Raw genomic sequence first — 23,283 nt, 5'->3', positions numbered from 1 at the left:
TGCCAGTTTAAGTGCACCCCTTCCTCTGCCAGCGTCTGTGAGAAGGGAGGTGCTGCATGCTTGGCAAAGAAGGGGTTCCCATGTTGGCCGGAGCCGCAGTCAGCCCCGTCCATGTGGGCAGGCCGGGCTTTCCTTCTGCAGGACGGGACAAGGGGCCTGTGCTCTAGAGAGGCGTGCGGCACTGCCTGGGCTGTGTTTGGTGTGGGCTGTTCAGTGTTTCTACCGTAGTTCCCACCACCAGGGCACTGTGACCACAGGCAGCAACCCCACAAGCAGCCTTCCTCCTCTGTGGGCTCTGAGGAGACATCCGTCTTACACAGTGGGAGCCCGTGTTGAGCCCATCCCCAGAAGGTGCAGCCTGGAAGAGACAGTCTCTCCAGGGGCAGCCACGCGGGCCCCAAGGAGGCAGGATGTGCGGCTCCCGGCCTGCCCCACTCTGGGTGCCTGGCTCCATAAGTACAACGAGCACTGTTTGCATGGGTGGCAATTAGATAGGATGACCAACAGAGGCCGCTTGCTGGCCACGTGAAAGTTAATTTTTAATTCAAGGGCCACAGACTGAAAGCTTGCTAACAGCAGCACAGGTTAGAATCTCGGGCTATGCCCCTTCTAGGTGCAGGGTGGGCCAAGTGGCTCTATCCTCTGTTTTCCGTTCCTCATGGACAGCAAGGTGAAGACAGGCCCTGATGAACAGCTTGGCTTTTCAATGATTATATGTGGAAAATGCACTCGATGTGCTCACAAAGTCACCATTACATAGCACGTGCTCAGGAAACTGCAGACATACAGCCGAGCTTCACTGGAGGAAGGGGACATGTTCCAAGGTGATTTTGTCCTTGTTCACACATCACACGTGTACTGCACAGAGCTAGGCGGCACGCCTGGGCTGTATGGTGTGGCCCATTGCTCCTGGGCTACGAATCTGCAGGCAAGTCTTTGTGTATCTAAATACAAACTGTTCCAGTAAAAATAGCTGTATAATGTTATGGGGCTGCTGATGTGATGGCCCGGTACGTCCTCTGTCTTCTGCTGGGTGTGAATGTAGGGCTTACTCTTCAGGGACAGGGGCTCTCAATTTGTCCTACGAGTGAGAGACTAGAAGGGCTGGGTAGCTGCCACCTCCTGAGGCTCCCTGGTACCTGTAACCTTGGTGAGCTGTGCAGAGCTGGCCAGGCCTGGGACTGTAAGGTGTTGCCGATGGACCATCAAGTGACACAGAGGTGCTGGCGATGGGTCGCTGCAGGGTCCCAGAGACAAGGGACCCAGGTGAGGATCTCGGCCTTTGTGGAGCTTCTGAGGGCTTTGCTTGGAAGGATACAAGGGGCTAGTTCAGGCCACACAAATCTCCTACCCAGAAGACGGAAGTCATCGGCTGCCCAAAGGAACCCCCAACAGCTCTGACCCACAAGGGAGACAAGCCCCACAGTGCCGAGAGCTCTCAGCCGAAACTTCTTTTGTAGAAAGCTGAACTGGCAAATTAAGCAACCAAGCTAACCATGTGTGGGATGACGTCAGAATGGAGCACAGCAAAAGGAATTATCCCTGGAAACGCAAAATTCCACGGTGCGCTGATAGTCTCGAGTCACACAGACTTGGAACCTGCCAGAATGAATCCTGCAACTTCAGAGCTTGAACCGTGGGTGGGAGAAGGCAGTGTTCCAGGAGGATTTAAAACCACCCTCGCGTTATACTGTGATTAGTGATTACATCTCCATTGGTACCAAGTTGGCCTAAGACTACACAAACATTATGCTGGGAGAGTCCGAGGCTCCTCCCGCAGTTTCAGAGCTGGACCAGACTTACTTGTTGAGGATTTTGGCTCTCTTGGCACTTGAGAAATTCTCCAGTTGCAAGGACTCTTGAGTAAGGAAAGCAACGGCCAGGTGAAAGTAGTTGTTCCACAGCTGAAAACAGAAGAAAAAAAAAAAAAGTTGCTAAGTTACTGACCAGGATCCCCACAATGCTGAGACAGCCATCATTTGCTCAGCGCACACTTCTGAAATGTTTAAACCCCACACCCACTACACACAAATTGCTAACCAGCAGCCCACGTGTGGTCTGGGGCTGAGCACATGGCTCTGAAGTCCAGCACATGTTCTAGAATCCACGATAACTGTAACCTCTCTCTGGGCTTCGGTTTCCCTGTTGATAAAATGGGAATTTCAACAGTGTCTTCCTCACAGGCCTGCTGGAGACTCGGAGGTGGACGCTGTGCTGAGCCTTTCTGGGGCAGAGCTGTGGTGATTGCTACCTCAACGTCAATGCTTCTCACCGGTATTACTGTATTAGGAAGACTCTGGAGAGTAGCACAGATTTCCATAATTCCTGACTTTTTATTATACAAAAAAATCATATGTATCCTAGACAATTAAGGAAAACAAGTGTAAAAATGTCAAACATTTCATATTTCTGGGGTTTATGGCCTACATATATGCAGGTTAAAAAGACAATGGTCTTTAGAAGAAATTTGTCTTTCTCTTTTGCACACCAAGGACAGTATTTATTATATCGAATGAGATAGTTGCAAAGAGCTATATAAAAGTAAAGTGTGAATATTATTGGCTATTTTTAATTACCTGTGAAGTAAGTGAAAATTTAAGAGCCTTGCAGTTTTTAAGAGAGAGTCTGCTTGGCTCCCATTTACTCCACACTTCTCACAGTCCGCGCAATCCCTGAAGCCACAGCAGCTCATTTGACTATGGCAGAGCTAGGCAAGGAGGTGTGGTTGGTACCCCCATCTCACAGCTGAGGCTCACAGAGACACAGAAGCAGGATGAAGGTCTGGGCCCAGAGCCCTGACCTCACGGCCTGTGTCCCTCTCTGCCCCAGACAGGTTTTCTTTTTAGTTTTCCTTTGTCATGAGAGGGGTAGCTTGATGCAGTAAAATAGAAGTGGTTCCTTTTGTTTGGAACTAATGCCTCCCACCTCTTTCCTCCTTGCTAGTGAGAACTGTCAGCCCAGGTCGGAGGCATTCTGAGACTCAGTCAGGGCCTGGTTAGAACGGGACCCAAGTGTGCACAGACCCAGAACATACATGTATTTCTACCTGCTTTACAAACAGGTAGGGGCGAGGAATGAAAAATTACCTGTGGGGTACAAGGTACACGACTCAGGCTGTGGGCACATCGAGAGCCCAGGCCTGTCCCTGTACCATGTACATGTGCAATAGAATTCAACTTGTACCCCCAAATATATCAAAATTTTAAAAAATGTAAAGGAAACAAAATGTAAAAAAAAAAAAAAACCAAATAACAAAACATGAATGCTTCTTTTTAAGTGATACCTTCACTAACTCCCAATTCTTTCTTTTCATTTGTGTGAGCAGGACTCCTGCTGAGCCAGAAGCATGCCCCACTGGTAGAGCTGTTCTTAAAGGGAACCAGGTAGAAATCAAAATGTGCTCAGTGTCCCTGCAGATGTGGGTCTGATCCCGGTCAGTCCCCTGACTGTGAGTCTCAGAACACAGCTGGCATCGCCAATGAGCCCTGCTAAACTCTGTTCAAACAATAAATCTACGTGTACCACACTGGCCAGGGGCAAAGCTCCATGTTGGGCCCAGAGAGCTCACTGCTTTTATAGTGTCTGGGATCATGGTGCAATTATACTCATGACACAGCAAAACAGAGCCTCAATAACTGATATGCCGTGAAAAAGGACCCGCCATGCACAGCAGCCACGGGTGAAAACGCAGGAATCCATCCAGCAAGTCATATGCAAGACTGATATAGAAAAAACTAGAAAATCTTACAAAGGACATAAAACAAGACCTAGGTATTGTAGCATGGGATGAGAAAAATAAATACTACAAAGTATGCCCTCAAATCCCGTAAAATGTCCCCCCAAATTATTTATGAATTAAATGCAATTCTAATTAGAATACAGGAAGCATATTTAAAAAGACATAAACCCAACCCAGATGGAAGGGGAAATGTAGAAAACTAGCCAGGATAATTTTTCAGTAAAGCAACTAATGGAGATACCTTGGCTCTACTAGCTGGGTAAAAACCCACAGCAATTAAGCCACTAGGGCGATAACGTAGAAAATAGAATTGATTTGCTACACAACTACATTTGCAATTATGTTAACTAGAGCATTTCGAATCACTGACATAAGAGTAACCTATTCATGAAATGATATGGGCAAAGGTGAAGTTAAACCCTTGTCCCTCCTATCCCTAATCCCAGATTAAATACCTGAAAGGTTTTTTTTTAAAGAACTATAAAGGTATTTATAGATTTTAACCACATAAAAATAAGTTTATAATACTGAGGAAAGGAGAGATTTATCAACCAAAACATAAAACTAACTATAAAAAAAATGACAGATTTAGCTACAGAAAAATTAAATATTTCTTTTTGTTTTCTTTTTTTTTGCAGTTTTTGGCTGGGGCTGGGTTTCAACCCACCACCTCTGACATATGGGGCCGGCGCCCTACTCCTTTAAGCCACAGGCACCGCCCAGAAAAATTAAATATTTCTATATGAGTACAAACCCATGACTCGCCTATATGAAGAATTCCAGTTTATCAGAAAGAAAGACAAATAGCCCAACAGAAAAATAAGCAGAGGTAATGATCAGACAGTTCATGGTCAAAACCACCATGAAACTTAGTGGCTTTTATTCTGTGGCTAACTAGTCATCAGAAAAAGGCCAATAATAACAAAAATGAATTATTTCAAAGAAAGTAGTATTGAAGAAGATTCTAGAAGGTGCTGCACTAAAGGGAAGATGGCAGGATTGCAAAAGTTCTAAAAGCTAAGTCGTTTTAGGAGGGAAATGTCTCATTGTCCTTCAAACTTAAAATTCATTTCATGTGGCCTAGAGGTCAGTATATTCCACAGGCGTGCAGGTGCCAAGACACACGTGTCACATCCCTCCCGGCCGCTCAGCGTGAAGGTGAGAGACAAGAAACAGCCTACAGGTCATCAGCACAGACACAGTGAATAAATGTTGATGCCTTCACCCTGCCGACTATGATAGAGCTGGAAAATGTATTATCATGTCAAAAGAAAACATGCTCAGGTCCATGTAAGTGCTTAAAGCCTCAGGAAGACACACAATTAGTTAAAAGTTACCTCTGCAGAAGGTAACTGGTTGAGTGAGCAGAAGTGTACAAGGGGTGAGTTCACATTTTGTCTGATATACTGAGTTACAGCACATCAATATTTTATAATGAAGAAACTTTGTGCTATTAGGACGTGAAAATAAGGATTAAGTAGAGAAAAATGACAAAAATTAAAATTATAAAAAGTAAAATTTATAGATATATAAAGCCTGACATACATGTATTACTGTACAATTATATGTCCTAATGCTGATAAAGTAGAAATTTAAAATTTAAAAATTATGAAAGAAATAAGGGCCATGCTGGTGATGGTGGCGTGTACCTGTAATCCCAGCTAATTGAGAGGTTCAGGCCAGAGGACTGCTTGAGTCCAGGAGTCTAAGAACAGCCAGGACAACATAGCAAGACCCCATGTCAAAAGAAGGGAGGGACGGAAAAGGAAGGAAGAGAGGAAGGAAGGGAAAAGGAAGGAAATGTACCTTAGAACTTCAACTAATTTACTAAGTATCACTAAGGAGCTCTAAATTTTCTGGAGTCAGCGCAAACAGGAAAGTAGATGGCTATCTAATTTTTGCTATCTAGTAACACATTTTTGTGCTGGATCACCTACTGGGAACACATAAATTCCTCAGGTTCCTTCTTAGTGAACAATTCTTGCCAGGAAATAAACATGCCCTTTGCATCTGGATGCTTTTTTTACCCCTACTTTGCAAACCTTAGTAAAATAAACCAAGTCATAATAATGACAAATAAAATCATTATTAGCAGAAACATGTCTAGGATACAATGGAACTGAGAGCCACAAATCCCAGATGCACGGTAGGAAGTCCTGCCAGACACGGTCACTGTGGAGCACGCACACACCTGCTCTCACACACACACACACACGTGTGCTGCACGGAGGGGACGGGGGAGCATCTCTGAATGGTGGCAGCCCTGCCGTCTGTGGGGTAGGGCCTTTGGCATGGTAAGAGCCACTTCAAGTAGCACAAAGCGAGAGAGATTATCAGGGGAAAACACAGTTCTAAAAGCAAGCTGAGCTCAGTGGTGCAAACTCACTCTTCTCTGCTGGTTCTTTGTGAGACAGTCTTGGCAGCCACAGTCACTGAGACTCCATGGCCTCCTTGCTCAGAGAGTCCCTCCTTGTCACTCTGATTCAGTAGTTTCTGTCTGAAACAACTCTATCTCCTTCCTTGCTAAATTGAGCAAATACCCTGAAGGGATAATTTCACTCCTCAGGTTGCAATAGTACATACTGTAAATTCTATTTCCACACGTGGCATGGGAGACCAATTAAGTTTAAGGATTAGAAATACTATAAGATACTGGCGCAGACCAGCAATTTGTTCTAACACGATTTCTCCACAAAGGTCGTGTCTCTCTCTTCTCTTACCTGTAGCTCAAAGTTGGCTTGATCCAGAAATTTTTTGTTCAGCATATCTGCATACTGATTAATTGCTCGCAGGAAGACTCTGAAAGATCAAGAGAAAATTACATAATTACACACTTAGGCTCTGTAGCGTTGGTAGGCTTGGCATTTCAATGAGGTACAATCCCAGACTGTCTGGAATGTGCACTCTCCAAATCCTGTGTGAAACTGAGAATCAGTTTTACCAATATAAAGCCCACAGAGTTCTATGCAGAAGTTCTCCAGATGAATCAAAAAAATTGGCACGCGCAGGATAAAAGAAAAAGACCAACGTAACAGCTTGGGAAAGTAGCATTAGAAAAATATCACACACAAAAAAAATCTAATTAAAAAAAAGGAACAAAGAAAAGCTGCAAACTAAATCATTGTCTCAAGTTGCAATGTCTTAATACATGTATCATTACATTGATCTTTGCTTGGCTGGCCTTTTGAAGTTATGGGTGCGATCGTTCTCTTACACAGCAGTGATCAGACTTGGAATGGCGTGGTGCACTGTCGCCAAGAATGGCTTACAAGTTCAGCACCGTGTATTCTGAACTCTGCATGCTAATTTTGATCCTACTTAATTGTTTAAAGACTATGAAAAAGCTTCCACAACTATGAAAGGGATGACTTTCAAGAACTTTAGTAGGAATTTTAATTCCTGGATTCATTGGTAACAGACACTCTTGACATTCTTCATGGCCATGATGTTTGCTGTTCTATGATGAAATGTGCAATTTGGGCTGTCGCAAACAACCCCAGAGTACCGTGTTTCACTTGTTTATTCAGTAGATTTGTTTTATAACCCCTGAAAATGTCTACAGTGCTGAAGCTTAGTCCAGCTACTCTTTCAAAGACCCCTTTCCTTTCGCACAAAGGCAGGACGGAAGAGGAATTAGCATTAGGTCACAGATAATAAACTTAATTACACTTTCTCTGTTTAGACAACAGGAAGCAGCCAGAGTCTAAGGGAAGTCTAGGTTACTTACTCCTAACTGCTGCCCTCTGACAACATTATCTTTTTAGCAAAGTGCACCTGGAGGAGCTCCCCATGCCCCGGCCATCTCAGAGCTGCTAAAAGACAGTGAGTCAGGCAGGAGGGAAGAAGGGGTTCAACACCCGGGGTTATATGGAGTCTCTATCACCACCAGACACCACCCCCGTCACTGCGGACGCTCTCACACTCACACAGCTGCCGCCCTAAGAGCGGGCTGTGCAGACATCAAGAGACCCATCAGCTGGGTCTAAGGCTGAAACAGCTGTGAAAAAGGGCCCGTGACGGGGTTTGCTCTCTCAGTCACTGAGCAAAACTGCAGTTGGGAGTTATTTCCTGGGGACATTAAAATATAGCCAGAAAGGAGGAATTAGTGTTTTTAAGTGGGCATTAATGGAAGGACATGGAGAGCACATCCTTGTCCATTAAGCAAACAGACTGGGCAGCTGCACTCATCAGCCACAGGCTGGCCAGATTTGGCCAGTATTGGATACCCAGTAAAATCTGAAAAATAGCTCTTATTGCTGAATTCTGCAGTTGAAAAAAAAAAAAAATCTGGATACAGGACATTTAGGGCATCCTGACAAATTAATACAAGACCCAGGACAAAAATGACAAAATTCAGCAAGTGCCTTGTGCAGGTAGGATGAGCGACTTCTCTCGTCCACCTTCCAGGCTTGGGCTGGGGTCTATCCTACCATGATCAGCCCTCAGAAGTACAGGACATGAGCTAAGGAGGAGATGGTCTATCTTCCCCACTTGAACCGGGCAGCTGGTATTCAAATAGGCTCTGGGGATGTGCACGGCATTAACCCCAGGAATCACGGAAGATCCCCCAAGTGTCAGTGTCAGACAGCAGCTTCCTGTCCTGACAAGGGTAGGCTCTCAGGATGCACAAGAATATTGGGCTATGACCCTTGACACTTTTTTCCCTTAATTTTCCCCGTAAGCTTTGGAACTCTGCTGTTCACCAGAATACTACAGGGTCCTTATGAGCTTAAAGAAGATGCCCTCCAGCCCTCTATGACAATAATGACAAGTTCCCTAGAACATACATTATTATTACAGGGTAATTATTTTGTCTCAGGATGGCACCCAAATAGTTACAACAGTTGCAACATGCTACTTCTAATTAAGCTCTGGAGCAATTTCAGCTAGTTAAATATACACGTATTTCTCAAAATGACTTTTTTTTTAAATGCCATGCTCAAATAATATGAAGGCTAACCAAAAACTTCTTAATGAACTGACACCCAAGAAAGTACAGTGCTGAGACACAGATTCTATAATTTAGATTCCTCATACATTTTTTTAAAAAGCCGGGACAAAACCCAAATCATGTGAAATCCAAGTAGCATGCAGAAAACTAGAGCAAAGATCAAATAAAAAAAATAATCGATGCAATAAACAAAGACCAGAAGATGTTTAGGATCTAGTTCAACAATGACCATGTCCGTCACCTATGGTGCATCTTACAAGTGTACATGTGAAACTTACTGGATGTAGAGTATAAATGTCTCAACACAATAACTAAGAAAATGCCAGGCAGGCTACGTTAACCAGTGTGATGAAAATGTGTCAAATGGTATATAAAACCAGTGTATGGTACCCCATGATTGCGTTAATGTACACAGCTATGATTTAATAATAGATAAATAAATAAATAAAAAACAATGACCATGTCACTTTCATAGAACCATCCAAGAAATGTAGAAATTATATGCTACAGCTCACACTGGGGATCAGAGACGTAGCTATGCCCCGCAGCCACCTCGCAGGTAAATCTATCTAACGAGGCAAAAAGAAACAAAAACCTTTAGGTAAGAGTATCTATCATCCCTTGTACTTCATAAGTTATTTCTAATAAATGTTAAACTAGGGAAAATAAATAAGAAAAGTATATTAGAAGCCTTTGTGTAGCAATCTGCTTTCAGTTACAGAGGAATGTGGAAAGGATCACAAGCCAAGCCAAATGTTTCAGTGGCAGGACGCTCTGCTAGAGAAGCAGAGGCTCAGCACAGCTCGAGAGCGCTGTCCTTTCTCCAGGAGGCAACGGTAGGGAGGGCAGGGTGTGGATGGCCTTGCCTGCCTCCACATGCCTGAGGACGCCTTCTGTGCTGGACACTGTGGGGCTGGGCACAGTGTTCAGGAAGCCCTCAGACTATGTGAACAATAGGTATCACAAAGGCAGTGGCCAAGTCTGTCTGTTCATCAGGTGTCCTCGATGTCAAGTCAGCACCTGACACACGGCGTGTGCTCCCTGGGCAACTGCAGAGGAGGGAAGGCAGGAGTGGGTGGGTGGGGGATGGATGGATGGATGGATGATCTGGGCCTGCAGATCAGCCTCCAACTTGGAGGGCTCCAGGACGCTGGCCACCTGGCGGTCTCTGGCTCTCCTGGAGTCCTTGCATTCTGCACAGTTTTTCTACAGTGAGATTCAGCTCTTTTTAGGTTTTTGTTATCTAAATTTCTCGTTAGACATTGGGCATGCATGGCTGGGCATGGTTCCCTTATTCTGTTCTGTTCTAGAGCCTGTGTCTTCATGGCAGGAACCTTGTCGTTTATATATTAGGATTGCCCAATACAGCTACAAAGGCTCCTTGTCATGTGCTTACCCTGAAATGCTTTCATCTTAGGAACCATTAGTCCATTACTAGCAGAGCTCTTGGGGACTCCAGGTATGTCCTGAACCTCCCAGAAGTCAAAACAAAACAAAAACAAAAACACTCAGAGCCTGCTCCAATGAAGAGGTAGAATCTGCCTCCCCCCCCACGCAGTTAGTGTCTCTGGATTCTCCTCATTCAACACTGTGGTGGGTAAATATCAGGCCACATAACACGGGGGCTCAAGAGGCTCACAGGCCCCCAGCACGGTGGGAAGGGGACACAGTGCACACAGGTGCTGATTCTGCTCCGCCAGCAAAGACACGGGGAAGAGATCAATCAACCATTCTGTGGACCAAACACGTTATGTCTAATTCAGAGCCAGGAGAATTAAGTAATTTCTAAAAAAACCCAGAACTAATGGTGTGAGAATTAAATGCTCTCATGGATGCTGTCCCAAATGGGTGAAATGATTTAGAAAAAGGGTAAGCCCGTATTTAAGAGAGATCTTTTCAATCATTTTTAATCTATGGAAGGATTTATTTATAATCTAAAATTTTAGGAGATAAAACCAAACACACAAATAAATAATGCAGAAAGAATCACAGGCAAATTATGTCATCTGCAAAAGATGCAAAAAAAAAAAAAGCCCTAAGGTCTAGAAGCCTATAAATTTTATTTTTAATGACCTGATGGAGACAAACATCCTCTCTCTTCTTGGTAACCGATTCCTGTCTCTGGGAAGTCAGAAGCAGCATCTTCATTAAGTCTGCCATAACATCATCCATTTTTAAAAATACGAAGCCAATGGGAAATGCAGACACTTCTTTCCCAAGCCTAGGCAATTAAAATGGCAACAACAAAAAGAATCTAGAAAGTTTTCTTGATTTCTTTCTCTATTGTCCTGGACATATAGTCTCATGAGCTCCTACTAGACATGAAATACTGTTAATTTCTGACAGTGTCAAATGTGAGTTTAATTGTAGTTCCACATACATGTATTTATACACTGAAAGTCTTAATTCAATTTTATTTATTAATCAACGGCTCCCCTTCCATAAAAAATAAAAGCGACGGCACAGAGTTGCTTAATACCACAAAGAAATTATAAGGACGTGAGGTATGAATATGTTATTTGTTCAATTTAATCATTCCACAATGCACACGTGTATCCTGACCTCACAGGGCACACCACAACATATCCATGGTTATTTGTCAAGGAAAAATAACTTTTTGAAAAAGCAATGTTAGAACAAACAAAAAGCGTTGGACAATAAGGGTGGGTGAACGCTGTGTGGAGACCCACAGGAGACCGTCTAGAAAAGCAGCCTGTTGGGAAGCCTTGTGCAGACAGTGAAAATAACAGAGTCCTAAAGAATTATGTTTTAATTGAGTAGAGGGGAACTTCGCAACTAGAAAGTAATCAGGAACCAATGTCACTATTACACACGCCTGGCACAATTACAAGCCCTAAAATGACTTTATTATGACAGAGCCTTGGGCCCTTCTAACATCCCTGTCGCCCAGTATTTGGTGCCAAGGAAACCGGAAGAAGAGGCACCTCATGACTGCAGAGGAAGACGCGGAGAAGGGGCTGAACTTCCCAGGGAATCACAAAGCCCCACTGCTCAAATTGTGAAGCTGCGGGGTTTTTTATTCCTTGCCTGAATTGACTTTAAGTTACATAATTAGCTTGTACAGTTCAGTATGAGGGCATTTAAATACTTCTGGCATTAAAACAAGTCGCTTGGAGGAGGGGGGCAGTATGCATCTTGTAACAAAATGTTTTGCCCAAAATGGGTGGAAAAAAGGGAAACAAATTAAAAGTGACAGATTCCATCCCTGCAGAACAACGGTCAAGTAACAGTAGTTGGAAATTTGCCTTAAAATGATTTCTGCATAATTCAGGAATGCTGGGAAGAAGAGGCAACGTAAGGTGAAGTGATAAAAGAGATGCACAAAGTGTCACTTCAACTGAAAGGGAAGGAGAGAGCCCAAATGCTTCTCTCCGGCTGATCAGTCTCCTAGCACCTCCCTGCACTTGGCAGAGCGGCTCTTCTGGCAAAGCAGTGACGAAATAGGGTCAGCGGTTTCCCATCCTGGGACCCCGACTGAGAAATAAAACCACACGTGCAGAAAAAATGACTTCCAGGAAAGACCCCTAGTACAGGAGGGAGAAGGAGGCAACGTCTGGGGGCCTGGTGGGACTTGCCTCGTGTCTCTGGGATTTGGGAAGTTATGTCAAGAATAGTGTCACTATAATGTTCTGGCAATGAGCAGGGCTGGAGGCACAGCCCAGGCCGGTCAGGAGCAGGAATGCCAGGGGACCCCACTGGAATTTTATCTAGTCTATACTGAAGGGAGTTTCTTTTTTCCAAGATTTCCTAATTTCTTTTTCAAATCAATACAGGCTTCAACATCTGTCAAACTCTTAACTAAAAACCAAATTGCCCTGAGCCTTTCTGCTGGCCAGCCCGGAAGCTGCAGGCGTGGGCTATGAGGCTGAGGACAGCACAGAGGATTCCCAGGCAGCATCCTGTGCCGTCCCCACGGTGGGGTCTCCCCAAGCACCGACTCCTGGGACCCTGTCTCCTAGTCTGCCTCCCACTAAGCAGAGACAGACTGGGCTGCCCCTGACCTTCCTGGGAGGCCAGCGCAGGACTGGACCAAGACCAGGCTCCTGTGCCCAGGCCACACTGCCTTCCTCAGGAGCCTTGGTCATCACAGTCAGCATTACGCAAAGGAATCCCTGCAGCTGTTCTGCTTTTACAATGCACAACGGATAATTTCCAACACACAGCAAAGTTGAACAAGAGACCCACGTAACCTTCACTCGGCCTCTGCTCTGCTGCATGGATTTGAGGGGCTCCTTCATAACTCATCTTGCCAAAGAAAGAGCATCCTTCATGCAGAGGCTGTGGGTCATTTGTGCTGCCCCTGAGCAGGCATCGGGGCTACACTGCCCGGTACTCCTGGCCAGTACGGCTGTGTGGCTTGGCTAGGTCGGAGGGGCTCAGCCTGTCACATGAAAAATGTGCTATCAGCCCCCACCTCACTAGACTCTTGCAAGGACCATCATCTGCAATGTGGCAGTCGCCCCACGGACGGCACCAGTTATGGCTCTAAGTGACACACGTGTCTGCCTAGGAACTGTGCAGAGCGTGGGCCCCACGGCCCACTTCAGCTGCTTCTCACCAAACTCACCTGGTGGCAGATATGTTTCCTGCGCTGGCCTCTCGGCCTCGCCAGCCCTCAGGGCAGGTCTGTGTTTGTGAATGAAGGTGTTTTTTTAAAGCCTTTTGAAAAATTGTGGTGAAAACACACATAACACAAAATCTGCCACATTAGCTATTTTAAAGTATACGGAGTCTCATAGCACGGAGGACATTCATATTGTCTGGCTGCTACCACCACTGCCCACCTTCAGAACTCTTTCCTCATCCCAAACTGAAATGCCACAGCTATTTACTAGGAGCCCAGCCCCGCCCCCGCCCCCATGCGGGCCCCCGCACTCTACTTGCTATCTCTGTGATATGCCCACTCCAGGGGACAAGCCTCAGTGGACTCAGGCAGTGTTTGTCACTCGTGACTGGCTGAAGTCAGTGAGCACAGTACCCTCAAGGTTCAACTGTGCTGTAGCAGGTGTGAGTGTTCCTTCCTTGTTAACGGCCAATAATATAAATAGGGGGTGCCGAAAATGTGTATGCATTGTAAGAGATGTTATCTGTGTGTTACGTATTATATTATGTATACACTTTGAACACCTCTTGGAATAGCAGAAGTCAAATGTGACTTGTATTTATCTTTCGTTACTGGTATATATTGAATATTATAATTTTAATACAGTTTTTTCCTTTCTTAAAAAGTGTGTACAGTTTTTGGTACCCTTTGGGTGTGTGTTTATCTATGTGCATGCGCACACGTGTATTTTTTTGGACAGGGTATCTTTCTGTTGCCCAGGGTAGAGAACAGTGGTGTCATCATATCTCACTGCAACCTTGAACTCCTGGGTTCAAGACTTCCTCTTATCTCAGCCTCCTAAGTAGTTAGGACTACAGGTGTGCACCACTGTGCCTGGCTAATTCTTCCTATTTTTAGCAGAGACAGGGTCTTGCTATGTTGCTCTTGTGTGTGGGTCTTGAATTCCTGGCCTCAAGTGACATTCCCACCTTGGCCTCCCAAAGTGCTCAGCATGAGCCACCACACCCAGCAAAGCTAAATAATATTTTGTTGAATGTGTGTACTGTGGGTTTATCCATTCACCGTGGGATACTTGAGCTGCTTCCTCCTTTTGGTTATTGTGAATAATGTTGCTACGGACTTCACTGTAAAAATCATCTCAAGTCCCTGCTTTCAAGTCTTTTGGGTATGTACTTAGAATCGACAGATCATATAGTAATCTTATTTTTAAGTTTTTGAGAAGCTATCGTGCTATTTATTTCCCATAGTGGCTGTGCCATTTCTCTTTTTCTTTCTTTCTTTCCTTTTTTTTTTTTTTTTGAGACAGAGTCTCATTAAGTCGCCCTCAGCAAAGTGCTATGGCATCACAGCTCACAGCAACCTCAAACTCCTAGGCCCAAGCAATTCTCCTGCCTCAGCCTCCCAAGTAGCTGGGACTACAGGTGCACACCACAATGCCTGGCTATTTTTTGTTGCAGTTGTCATTGTCGTTTTTCTTTAGCTGGCCCGGGCTGGTTTCGAACCCATCAGCCTCAGTGTCTGTGGCGGGTGCCATAACCACTGGGCTATGGGTGCCGAGCCAAGCTGTGCCATTTTCCATTTCCAGGAATTCCAGTTTCTCCGTGCCCTCATCCATACTTGTGCCCTTTCTTTTCCTGATGTAGCCATCCTAACAGGTGTGAGCAGCATAAATACAGTGTTATCAGAACACAACCAAACTCATTTATTAGGGATTATCTGACTACTTTCCCACTATCCCTACTGTGCTGAGTAGCCTGTGTTGGTTCTTTAGAGAACATTTTTCCAACCCCTAAGAAGTTATGATTCAATCCTGATCTGTCCTCTAGGAAAATATCTGAAGGGTTCCTCATCTATTTTTTTTTTTTAATTGAAAAAGACCTTTAAAAGCGCACTCCAAAGCCTAGAGGAGATAACTGCCCATTTTGATCTCTAACGTGGGGTTGCTGAGTATGGGGATGAACCAGATGGAAACTGAGGTAGGTGGTGGGCAGATGCCTCCACTTGTACTCCAGGCGTCTTGCACCAAGCATGCCTTAACTAACAGTCTCATTTCAGGATCGCATTTAAAAGTCATAAGGCCACCCATTTCCCTGCCTCCTTCCAACACTGCCTGCTTCACCTAGCTCAACTTCACAAGGTAAGTGTTGACAGATTTCGGGACACCCTGAGTAATAGGAAAACGTCTCCAAGATAAACATGTCAGAAGTGCCCACCAGTAAAGAGGAGGAGGTGAGAAGTTTTTACTTCTGGGGGAGGCAGGGAAGAGAGGGCAAAGCCTCACGCTAAGAGCCAATCTTGGCAAATAAACAAGGATCCTGGCTCACCCCAGAGACCCCCACAGCACCACCCCAGTCTCTGTCATCAAGCCTCCTCCTTCCGCTCCCAGGCTTTTCCTGTGGTTCTTGCTAACCGATGAGGTCAAGGACAGCCAGGGATGGATCTGCCTTGGGCAGAGGAGGCAGGGAGGGCAGGGGACCAAGCCCCACCTCTCGGGCACAGGCTGCCTGGAAGATGTGCCTGCTGGTTGCAAGACTGTGCACTGTAGTCCGTCATGGGGTATTTTCTGAGTTCCAGATACAAGGGATTAGGCATAGGTGTGGCAGCTGATCAGAGAGTTGAGTTTCTGTTAGGAGTGAGGAGACATTTTGGAAGTAAATGGTAGTGATGACTGAATAACACTGAGTGTGATGAGTGCCACAGATAAAAAAATAGGAGAAGGAAAGGAAAGAGGGCATTTTCCAGAAACAGCAGCCAAAGCAGTCATGATTTTTCTGTCTGTGTCTCTTCACCATCAATGTGACTCAGTGCCATGATTTAAAAAATAAAAAAACAGGAATAAGAATCTGTTCACTTTATTCTGCAAAGAACTGGGCTGTTCTGATCTGTCAGAGAATGGGTGGGATGTTAATAAATTAGTACACACAAAGACACAAACAGACACTTGATGATGGCAAGGACCACACACCATGCGTCCCTGACAGCCTGGGCAGCCTCATTTCAGTGAGTGCCACACAGGACGGTGGTCACCTCTGCAGCACAGCCCCCGTCTACCGCAACCCACTGAGGCTCCATCTGTGCCAAATCTCATTCCCCATGGAATCCAGCAATGTAGCCTTATGCAATATAGTAAACCAAGCCACCCTGGAGGCCCAGAAAAAAAATTAAGGCAGTAGAGGACTTGAGTGAACTGCACAGCTCAAGGCAGAAAATTAAAAAAAAAAAAGCAAAAACAAAAACTAGAATAGTTAAAAGTATGCTTCTTTAAAGTTATTTCATGCTTAGAATTTATCCTGATTCATTTCTGAGACTTGCTGCGGGCACTGTAATGTTTAGTGCACTGGCATCCTCAGCTGGAGGTGGGTTTGCCAAGGGCAGCGCCCAGAGAGCCCCTGCCCATCGGGAACCGATGTGCTCGAGAATGTTCTGGGAGCAGCTACCTAGCAGGCAGAGAGGTGGTTCATGGGTCCCCATCTTCACTGGTGTCAGAACCTTCTACTCACTACTAATTGCATTTTCCTCTCACCGGGCGCGGTGGATCTCTCTGTTGCTTCCCCTCAGGAGGAGCTAGGGGATCACACAGACAGGTGGAGATGTGGAAGGAGCAGGGGCCCGAAGTCTCTGACCTGTGCCCGATTCATGCACTGTCACTTACAGGCTTGATCAGGTTAGCTAACACCTCTGAACTCCAGTTTTCTTTATCACGATCTGGAGGGGAGGGAGACTGGAGGAGTGTCTGTAAGGAGCCAGGGTGGACTCACTGTTCTGTAATCGGCAGCTCCTCTGTGGAGCATGAAGGAGACAGAAGATGGGGGCCTTCGTCATCTCCTCACCATTGTGTTTCCAAAGAGGTCTCCGAAGGACCTGCTCAGCTTGTAGTGGCCAAAGGAGCATTTAGGAAATTAATGTGCATGAAAGCTCAGCTGTTGTCCAAGATCTTAGGGAAAGAAAATGTCCCATAGCTGAGAGCTTTCAGCGCTTTGATTGTATGGTGGCTTAGAACTACTGTCATTCAACTGTTCAGCATATGGGACATTTTTAACTATCCTTGTCCATGGAGAGTGCACAAGAGAGTGCCAAAAATGTTCACAGGAGGAGGTAACCTGTGCAGGTGGGCCTGGGAGGTCTGGTGACGTTTGCTTTTAGCTTCTGAGACCACGTTTATTTCTTTTCTTTTTCTTCTTTTTTTTTTTTTTTTTTTTTGCAGCAAAGTCTCACTCTGTTGCCCTGGGTAGAGTGCCGTGGTGTCATAGCTCACAGCAATCTCAAACTCTTGGACTCAAGTGATCCTCTTGCCTCAGCCTCCCGAGTATCTGGGACTACAGGCACCTACCATGACCCTGGGCTAGTAGAACATGTTTCTTAATGGTACTTCAGAGACAGGACACCAGCCCAGGGCCCCAGCTCACCCTCGGCTACGTGCAGACCCTGGGAAGCACCGTCTGTGTAGGTTTTCCGTTGCTGTTTAACAAATTACCATAGAGTTAGTGAACTGAAAAATTGATAATTGTAATGTCACAGCTCTCAGGGTCAGAAATACAGACAGGCTCAGCTGGGTTTTCTGCGTAGGGTCTCAGAGGATGGAGTTCAAGGCGTTGGCTAGGTTGGACTCTTATCTGGGGACTTGGGTCTTCCAAGCTCACCCAGGCTGTCAGCAACGTCCTTGTCAGGGGGCTGCCCTCTGCTCTTGGGGGCTGCAAACCTTCCTTCCCACTGGCAGGTGCCGTCCTCCTGTTTCAAATCTCTTTTCCTTCTTTTGTTTCCAGCCAGAGAAAACTCTTCTTTTAAAGGGCTTGTGTGATTCCCTTAGGCCTACCCAGATGATCTCCCTGCCTTAAGGTCAGCTAATTAGAAACCTTAAATGTATCTGCACGCTCCCCTTTTTGGTGCTAGTTATTATAAGCACGGGAGTGTTAATGTACCATATTCTGAGCTCTGCCCACACTCCCGTAGAAGAGGTTACACAAGGGTGAGAGGCCTGCGGATCATCACCAGAATTATGCAACCACAGTCGGTTTGACCCTTTCCTCACTGACAGCCACAAACCTCAACACCAGACACATTTCCCTGCGCCTTCTCCTGCAGCCTGCGGCCAACCCCAGAGAAGGGCTGTCATCATGAAGGTCTTTCTTCTGTTGGCCCCAGTGCTGTCCTGAGCATCCCTGACAGGATGAAAGACTCTGTGTAGTGAGGAGGAGGCTGGAACATACGCAGGAAGTGCAGCCTGCATGGGGCTGGAGAGGATGTGGTGGCTCTTTCAGGAGGCCGCGCCTCACCAATTCACCTGCGTGACACTTTCTATTAACAGGCAGAACCTTATTCTAAGCCTGTAATGGCCTCTGATTCCAAGCTCATTTGTTTGCTGGATTCAGTGCAGCAACCTGGACCACAGGAGCTCAAGAGCTGGGTAACGGATTTCCGGATTTCCTTCCCATGCAGTCCCAAAGAAATGCCCCCAAGTCGTCCTTCGCGTTTACATAATCCCTCTGAGCCACACTAACGAGGGAGGCTTTCCTTACAGAGAGGCCCACGGTCCTGCACATCCCGTAATGGAACTGGAATTTCCCAAGGTCATGTTAAAACCCTAAGCAGAGAAACGTGAAATTGAACAATGTCACATTCAAGGTTGTTGGCTTGAACAATATCAAATCTCAGAGGTGGCAATGTATAGCTCACAGGCCAAATCCGTGTTACATTTTGGTAATTTTCACAGTATTTCCAACTGTTTTCATTATTATTGTACCCTTTATAGTGATCTGTGACTAGTGTCTTCAGCGTTAATAATTTAACTGTTTTGGGGTGCCACGAATAGTGCCCCAGTAAGACAATTCTTACTGCTCCATTGGCTGGCCAACCCTTGTGACCAGCCATCCTCCAGTGACCGGCCTTTCCCATGACTGGCTATCCTCACTCTCAAACCACACAATGACTCTAAGTGTTCAAGTGCAAGGAAGGGTCTTAATGTCTCTCAGTTTAAATCAAAAGCTAGAAATGATTAAGCTAAGTGAGGAAAGACATGTCAAAAAAAATAGGCTTCAAAGCTGGGCCTCCTGCACCTAACAGCTGGCTAAGTTGTAAACATAAGCAAGTTCTTCAAAACATTAAAAGTGTTACCACAGTGAATGCGTAAATAAGAAAGCAAACAGCATTCCAGCTGAGGTAGATGAAGTTTGCCACGACATTTCCTTACACCAAAGCCCAACCCAGAGCAAGGCCCTCGCCCTCCTCAATTCTGTGAGGGGTGAGAGAGGTGTGGCGGTTGCGTAAGAAAAGTTGAAATCTTGCAAATGTTGGTACATGAGGTTTAAGGAAAGAAGCTGTCCCTTCTGATGGATCTGGGCAAAGTAAATTAAAGACTTCCTGGAAAGGACTCAGATGCTAAGATACCATTCAGAATGTCCATGACTTATGGGAGGAGGTCAAAATGTCAATATAAACAGGACGCAGGAAGAAGGTGATTCCGACCCCCACGGATGACTTTGAGGGGCTCAAGACACACAGCAGATGTGGTGGGAACAACAAAGGCCTGGATTATTACAGAATTGGAGCCTGAAGTCGGGACTGAATTGCTACAACCTCTGATGAAATCTGATGGATAAGGAACTGCTTCTTACAGATGAACAAAGAAAGTGGTTTCTTGAGATGGAATCTACTCCTGGTGAAGAAGGATTTAGAATAGCCCATAAACTCTGACTCCAATGTTGAAAGGAGCTCTACTGTGGGTAAAATGTGATATGAACCAGTATCTCATGCTACAGAGAAGTCTCTCATGAAATAAAGAGTCAAAAGATACAGATAACTTCACTGCTGCCTTATTGTAAGAAATTGCCCCAGCCACCCCAGCCCTCGGCAGCCACCACTGTGATCAGCCACGAGCCACCAAGACCCTGCTGCAGCAAAAAGATGATGACTCACCAAAGGCTGTGATGATCATTAGCATGTTTAGCAATAAAGTATTTTTAATTAAGTTAGGTACATTGTTTTTTTTAGACATAATGCTATTGTATACTTATAGTATAATATAAATATAACTTTTATATGCACTAGGAAACCAAAACCGTTGTGTGACTCATTTTATTGCAAAATTCACTTTATTGCAGTAGTTTGGAGAGAGCTCACAGTATCCTAGGTATGCCTGTATTTTCAAGGAGATAAGATACAACCACCTACCCTTAAATCTAAGAATAGTTTTCACTACTTTCTCCTTAAAAGCTAATTTATTGTTCTATTTTCTAATTAAAATCTGCTACCTTTTACTATTGAGATCATTTGATCTTATATATTCTTTCCTAGACATTGTCAGCATCTTCCTATAGGCAACCCTGAGCTTTCTTTTTAACAAAAGCCTGGGCCTGGAGATTTGGTAGACTGGATTCAAGCCTTGGTTGGTGTGGAGAAGCAGGTTACCATGGTGGTTAGAGCAGGGACTCCAGAGATGACCTTCCAGGCTCTCCAAATGACCAGTTGTCAGCTACTGTATCTATGAAGTGGGTGTCAAGGGCACCTTGGCTTCCCAGGCAGTGATGATTAAATGAGCTAAAATTGTGTACGGGGCCTACAACAATTCCTGACACACCGTAAGTAAAATGTAAGGGTTAGGAATTCTGCACATTGCTCTCAAGTACTTCAATAGAGTGCCGTGCTGTGAACAGTCAGTCGGTCCTCAGCCTTTAATCCAGGGCTGTCCAACCTTTTGGCTTCTCTGGGCCACGTTGGAAAAAGAACTATGGTTTTGGAACACACATTAAATACACAAATAACACTGAACGCTGACAGCACAGGGAAGATCTGTACATAATATTTGAGATAATAAACCACTACAGATAAGCAGAAAATGCCTCACATAATAATCCTAGCCATGCAGTGGCCTGTTCAGGGAGTCTTTTAAAATCACTGAGCAGGTCCCAAGATTACAATCATTAATATAGAAAATATACATATCTAAATAAAATGTCTTTTAAAAAATACTTTTTATTATAACAGTAAAAGAAAAGTGGACAACATAAAACTAGTGGGGTACGTAACACTGTTTGGGAAACTAATGCATCAGTATATGGTTTGACGGAAGCAGCTGGAATTCTCCATGAGTTTTCAAGGTGCACAGCAGGTATTTTGATTCTAATTTTACTCTTAATGTGCTTCATTCTTGAAAATAGTTGTTCACAAATGTAGGGGCTGCCAAAAAGTAATGACATGAAAAAAGGCGTTGATTGCGAAGATAGGGCCTATAAAAGTCCAGCAAAGAGACTGGATTCGATCATGTCAAAATTTTTCAAATTTTTCCTTAAATTGAATGTCAGATTGCAGCTCTATGCATTCTGTGTGAAAACTGGCAGGTAACATGTCTGAAAATGAAGTTGCCAATGCACCAAATATTGATTGTTTTCCTGGAAATTCTGAAATCTGTTTTCAAATTGTTGCATCAAATCGAAAAGGAAGGCTACATATGTTTTGCTGTTCACAGGACTGTGTTTAGCCAACATGTCAAATGCATAAGCTTGTTTGCCTTATTTTGAACTTGCCATGATTTCATGTACATTTGGAATGCTGCTATGGTTTGAAACACTACATCGATAAGTTGCTTTTCACCTCAAAGGCACACATTTAACTCATTTAAATGAGTGGTTAAATCCATTAAAAATGTTAAATCTGTAAGGCAGTTTTCAGCATCATGTTCTGGAAAAATTTGGTTTTTGATACCATAAACCAAATGGTAACATGTTGGGAATCAAAATCTTTTCAACATTTGGTGGCGACTTAGCCATCTAACTTCCAAAAAGTAAATGATGTCACCAGTGTCGGCATCAACACTTTTAAGGACTTCCTGGAATTGGCAATGATTCAACTCCTTGGCTGTTATGAAATGCAGTCTTGACGATGATTTGCACAATATGATCCATTTTTAAAGCTTTTGTGCATACATTTCCTGATGTGCTATGCAATGACAATTCATCAAGTGTGAGTTTGGGATAGAAATTGCATCATCTTCTATTACTTTTACAAGTACCCGTCTATTACCTGCCAGCCCGGAGCACTGTCAGGAACTATACCAGATATTTTGACAATGGACAAAGAAAATTGCTTTAACGTACTTTTTACTGCTTCATATAAATCTGTTGGTTTAGTTGTGTCTTTTAACGGCACTAAAGAAGCCATTTGTTCAGTGACATTATATTCGTCATCAATACCCCTAATAAAAATGACAAGTTGAGCCATATTTGCAGTATGAGCGCTGTCATCCATTCCCAAAGCATAAACTTAGAATTAGCAAACCTTTCTCTCCAAACTTCTTTTGATAGATTTTTCAATTTCTTCATTCGCCTGGCTATAATCTGATGAGACAAACGAATGTGCCCCTTTTTGGTCACGGCAAATTATATCTGCCATGCTTTCCATATACTGCTTAATAAACTCACCATCAGTGAATAATTTTGATTAATTTGCTATTAAATACGCTACCACATAACTAGCTTTTACAGTATCTAAGTTGTAATTTTTAAAACAAATTTTATTGAGAAGACAGACTTCTTTCAGTTCTGTTATGTTGTCCTTATGACACAATTTCTCATACGCATCGAATTTGGAAGCATGTCTTGGCATACAAAGCCTTTTCAAATTATAGTCTTTGAAAACTTGCACAAATTCCCTACAAATTAAGCAGGGTGCCTTATGATTTGCCTTGGGAAAAAAAGGAGTCATCTCTCTACTTTTCCTTGAACACTCTTCCTTCTTTCACAATTTTTTCTGGGAGGAGGTTCTGTTTTCTCTTGAGACATTGTAGAAGCCATGTTGGGATTAAAAAAGTAATAGCAGGGCAGCTCCTGTGGCTCAGAGGAGTAGGGCACCAGCCCCATATACCGGAGGTGGCAGGTTCCGGCCCAGCCCTGGCCAAAAACTGCAAAAAAAATGTAATAGTAGCTAAGACACTATATTTACTTTCATTATGAAAATTAATTGTCAGGAAAATAGAAAGCAAGGCTTAGGCCCTTCCACATCCCGCTGCTAATAAAG

At 44.4% G+C, this 23,283-nt stretch overlaps 1 protein-coding gene across 3 annotated transcripts in view; it reads right to left on the bottom strand.

Moving 5' to 3' along the window:
- DOCK1 (dedicator of cytokinesis 1) overlaps nt 1–23,283 on the bottom strand; it is a 510,373-nt gene that overhangs the window by 96,491 nt on the left and 390,599 nt on the right. For all 3 annotated transcript variants that reach the window (XM_053584228.1, XM_053584229.1, XM_053584230.1), the window contains exons 30-31: nt 6,460–6,538; nt 1,804–1,904 (exon numbers count right to left, since the gene is read on the bottom strand). In XM_053584228.1, coding sequence (XP_053440203.1) covers nt 1,804–1,904; nt 6,460–6,538 — 180 coding nt within the window. The remainder of the gene's footprint in view (nt 1–1,803; nt 1,905–6,459; nt 6,539–23,283) is intronic.

Source organism: Nycticebus coucang, chromosome 3 (genome assembly GCF_027406575.1).
Source record: "Nycticebus coucang isolate mNycCou1 chromosome 3, mNycCou1.pri, whole genome shotgun sequence".
Classification (NCBI taxonomy): Eukaryota; Metazoa; Chordata; class Mammalia; order Primates; family Lorisidae; genus Nycticebus; species Nycticebus coucang.
This window is presented reverse-complemented; position numbering and strand designations above follow the sequence as displayed.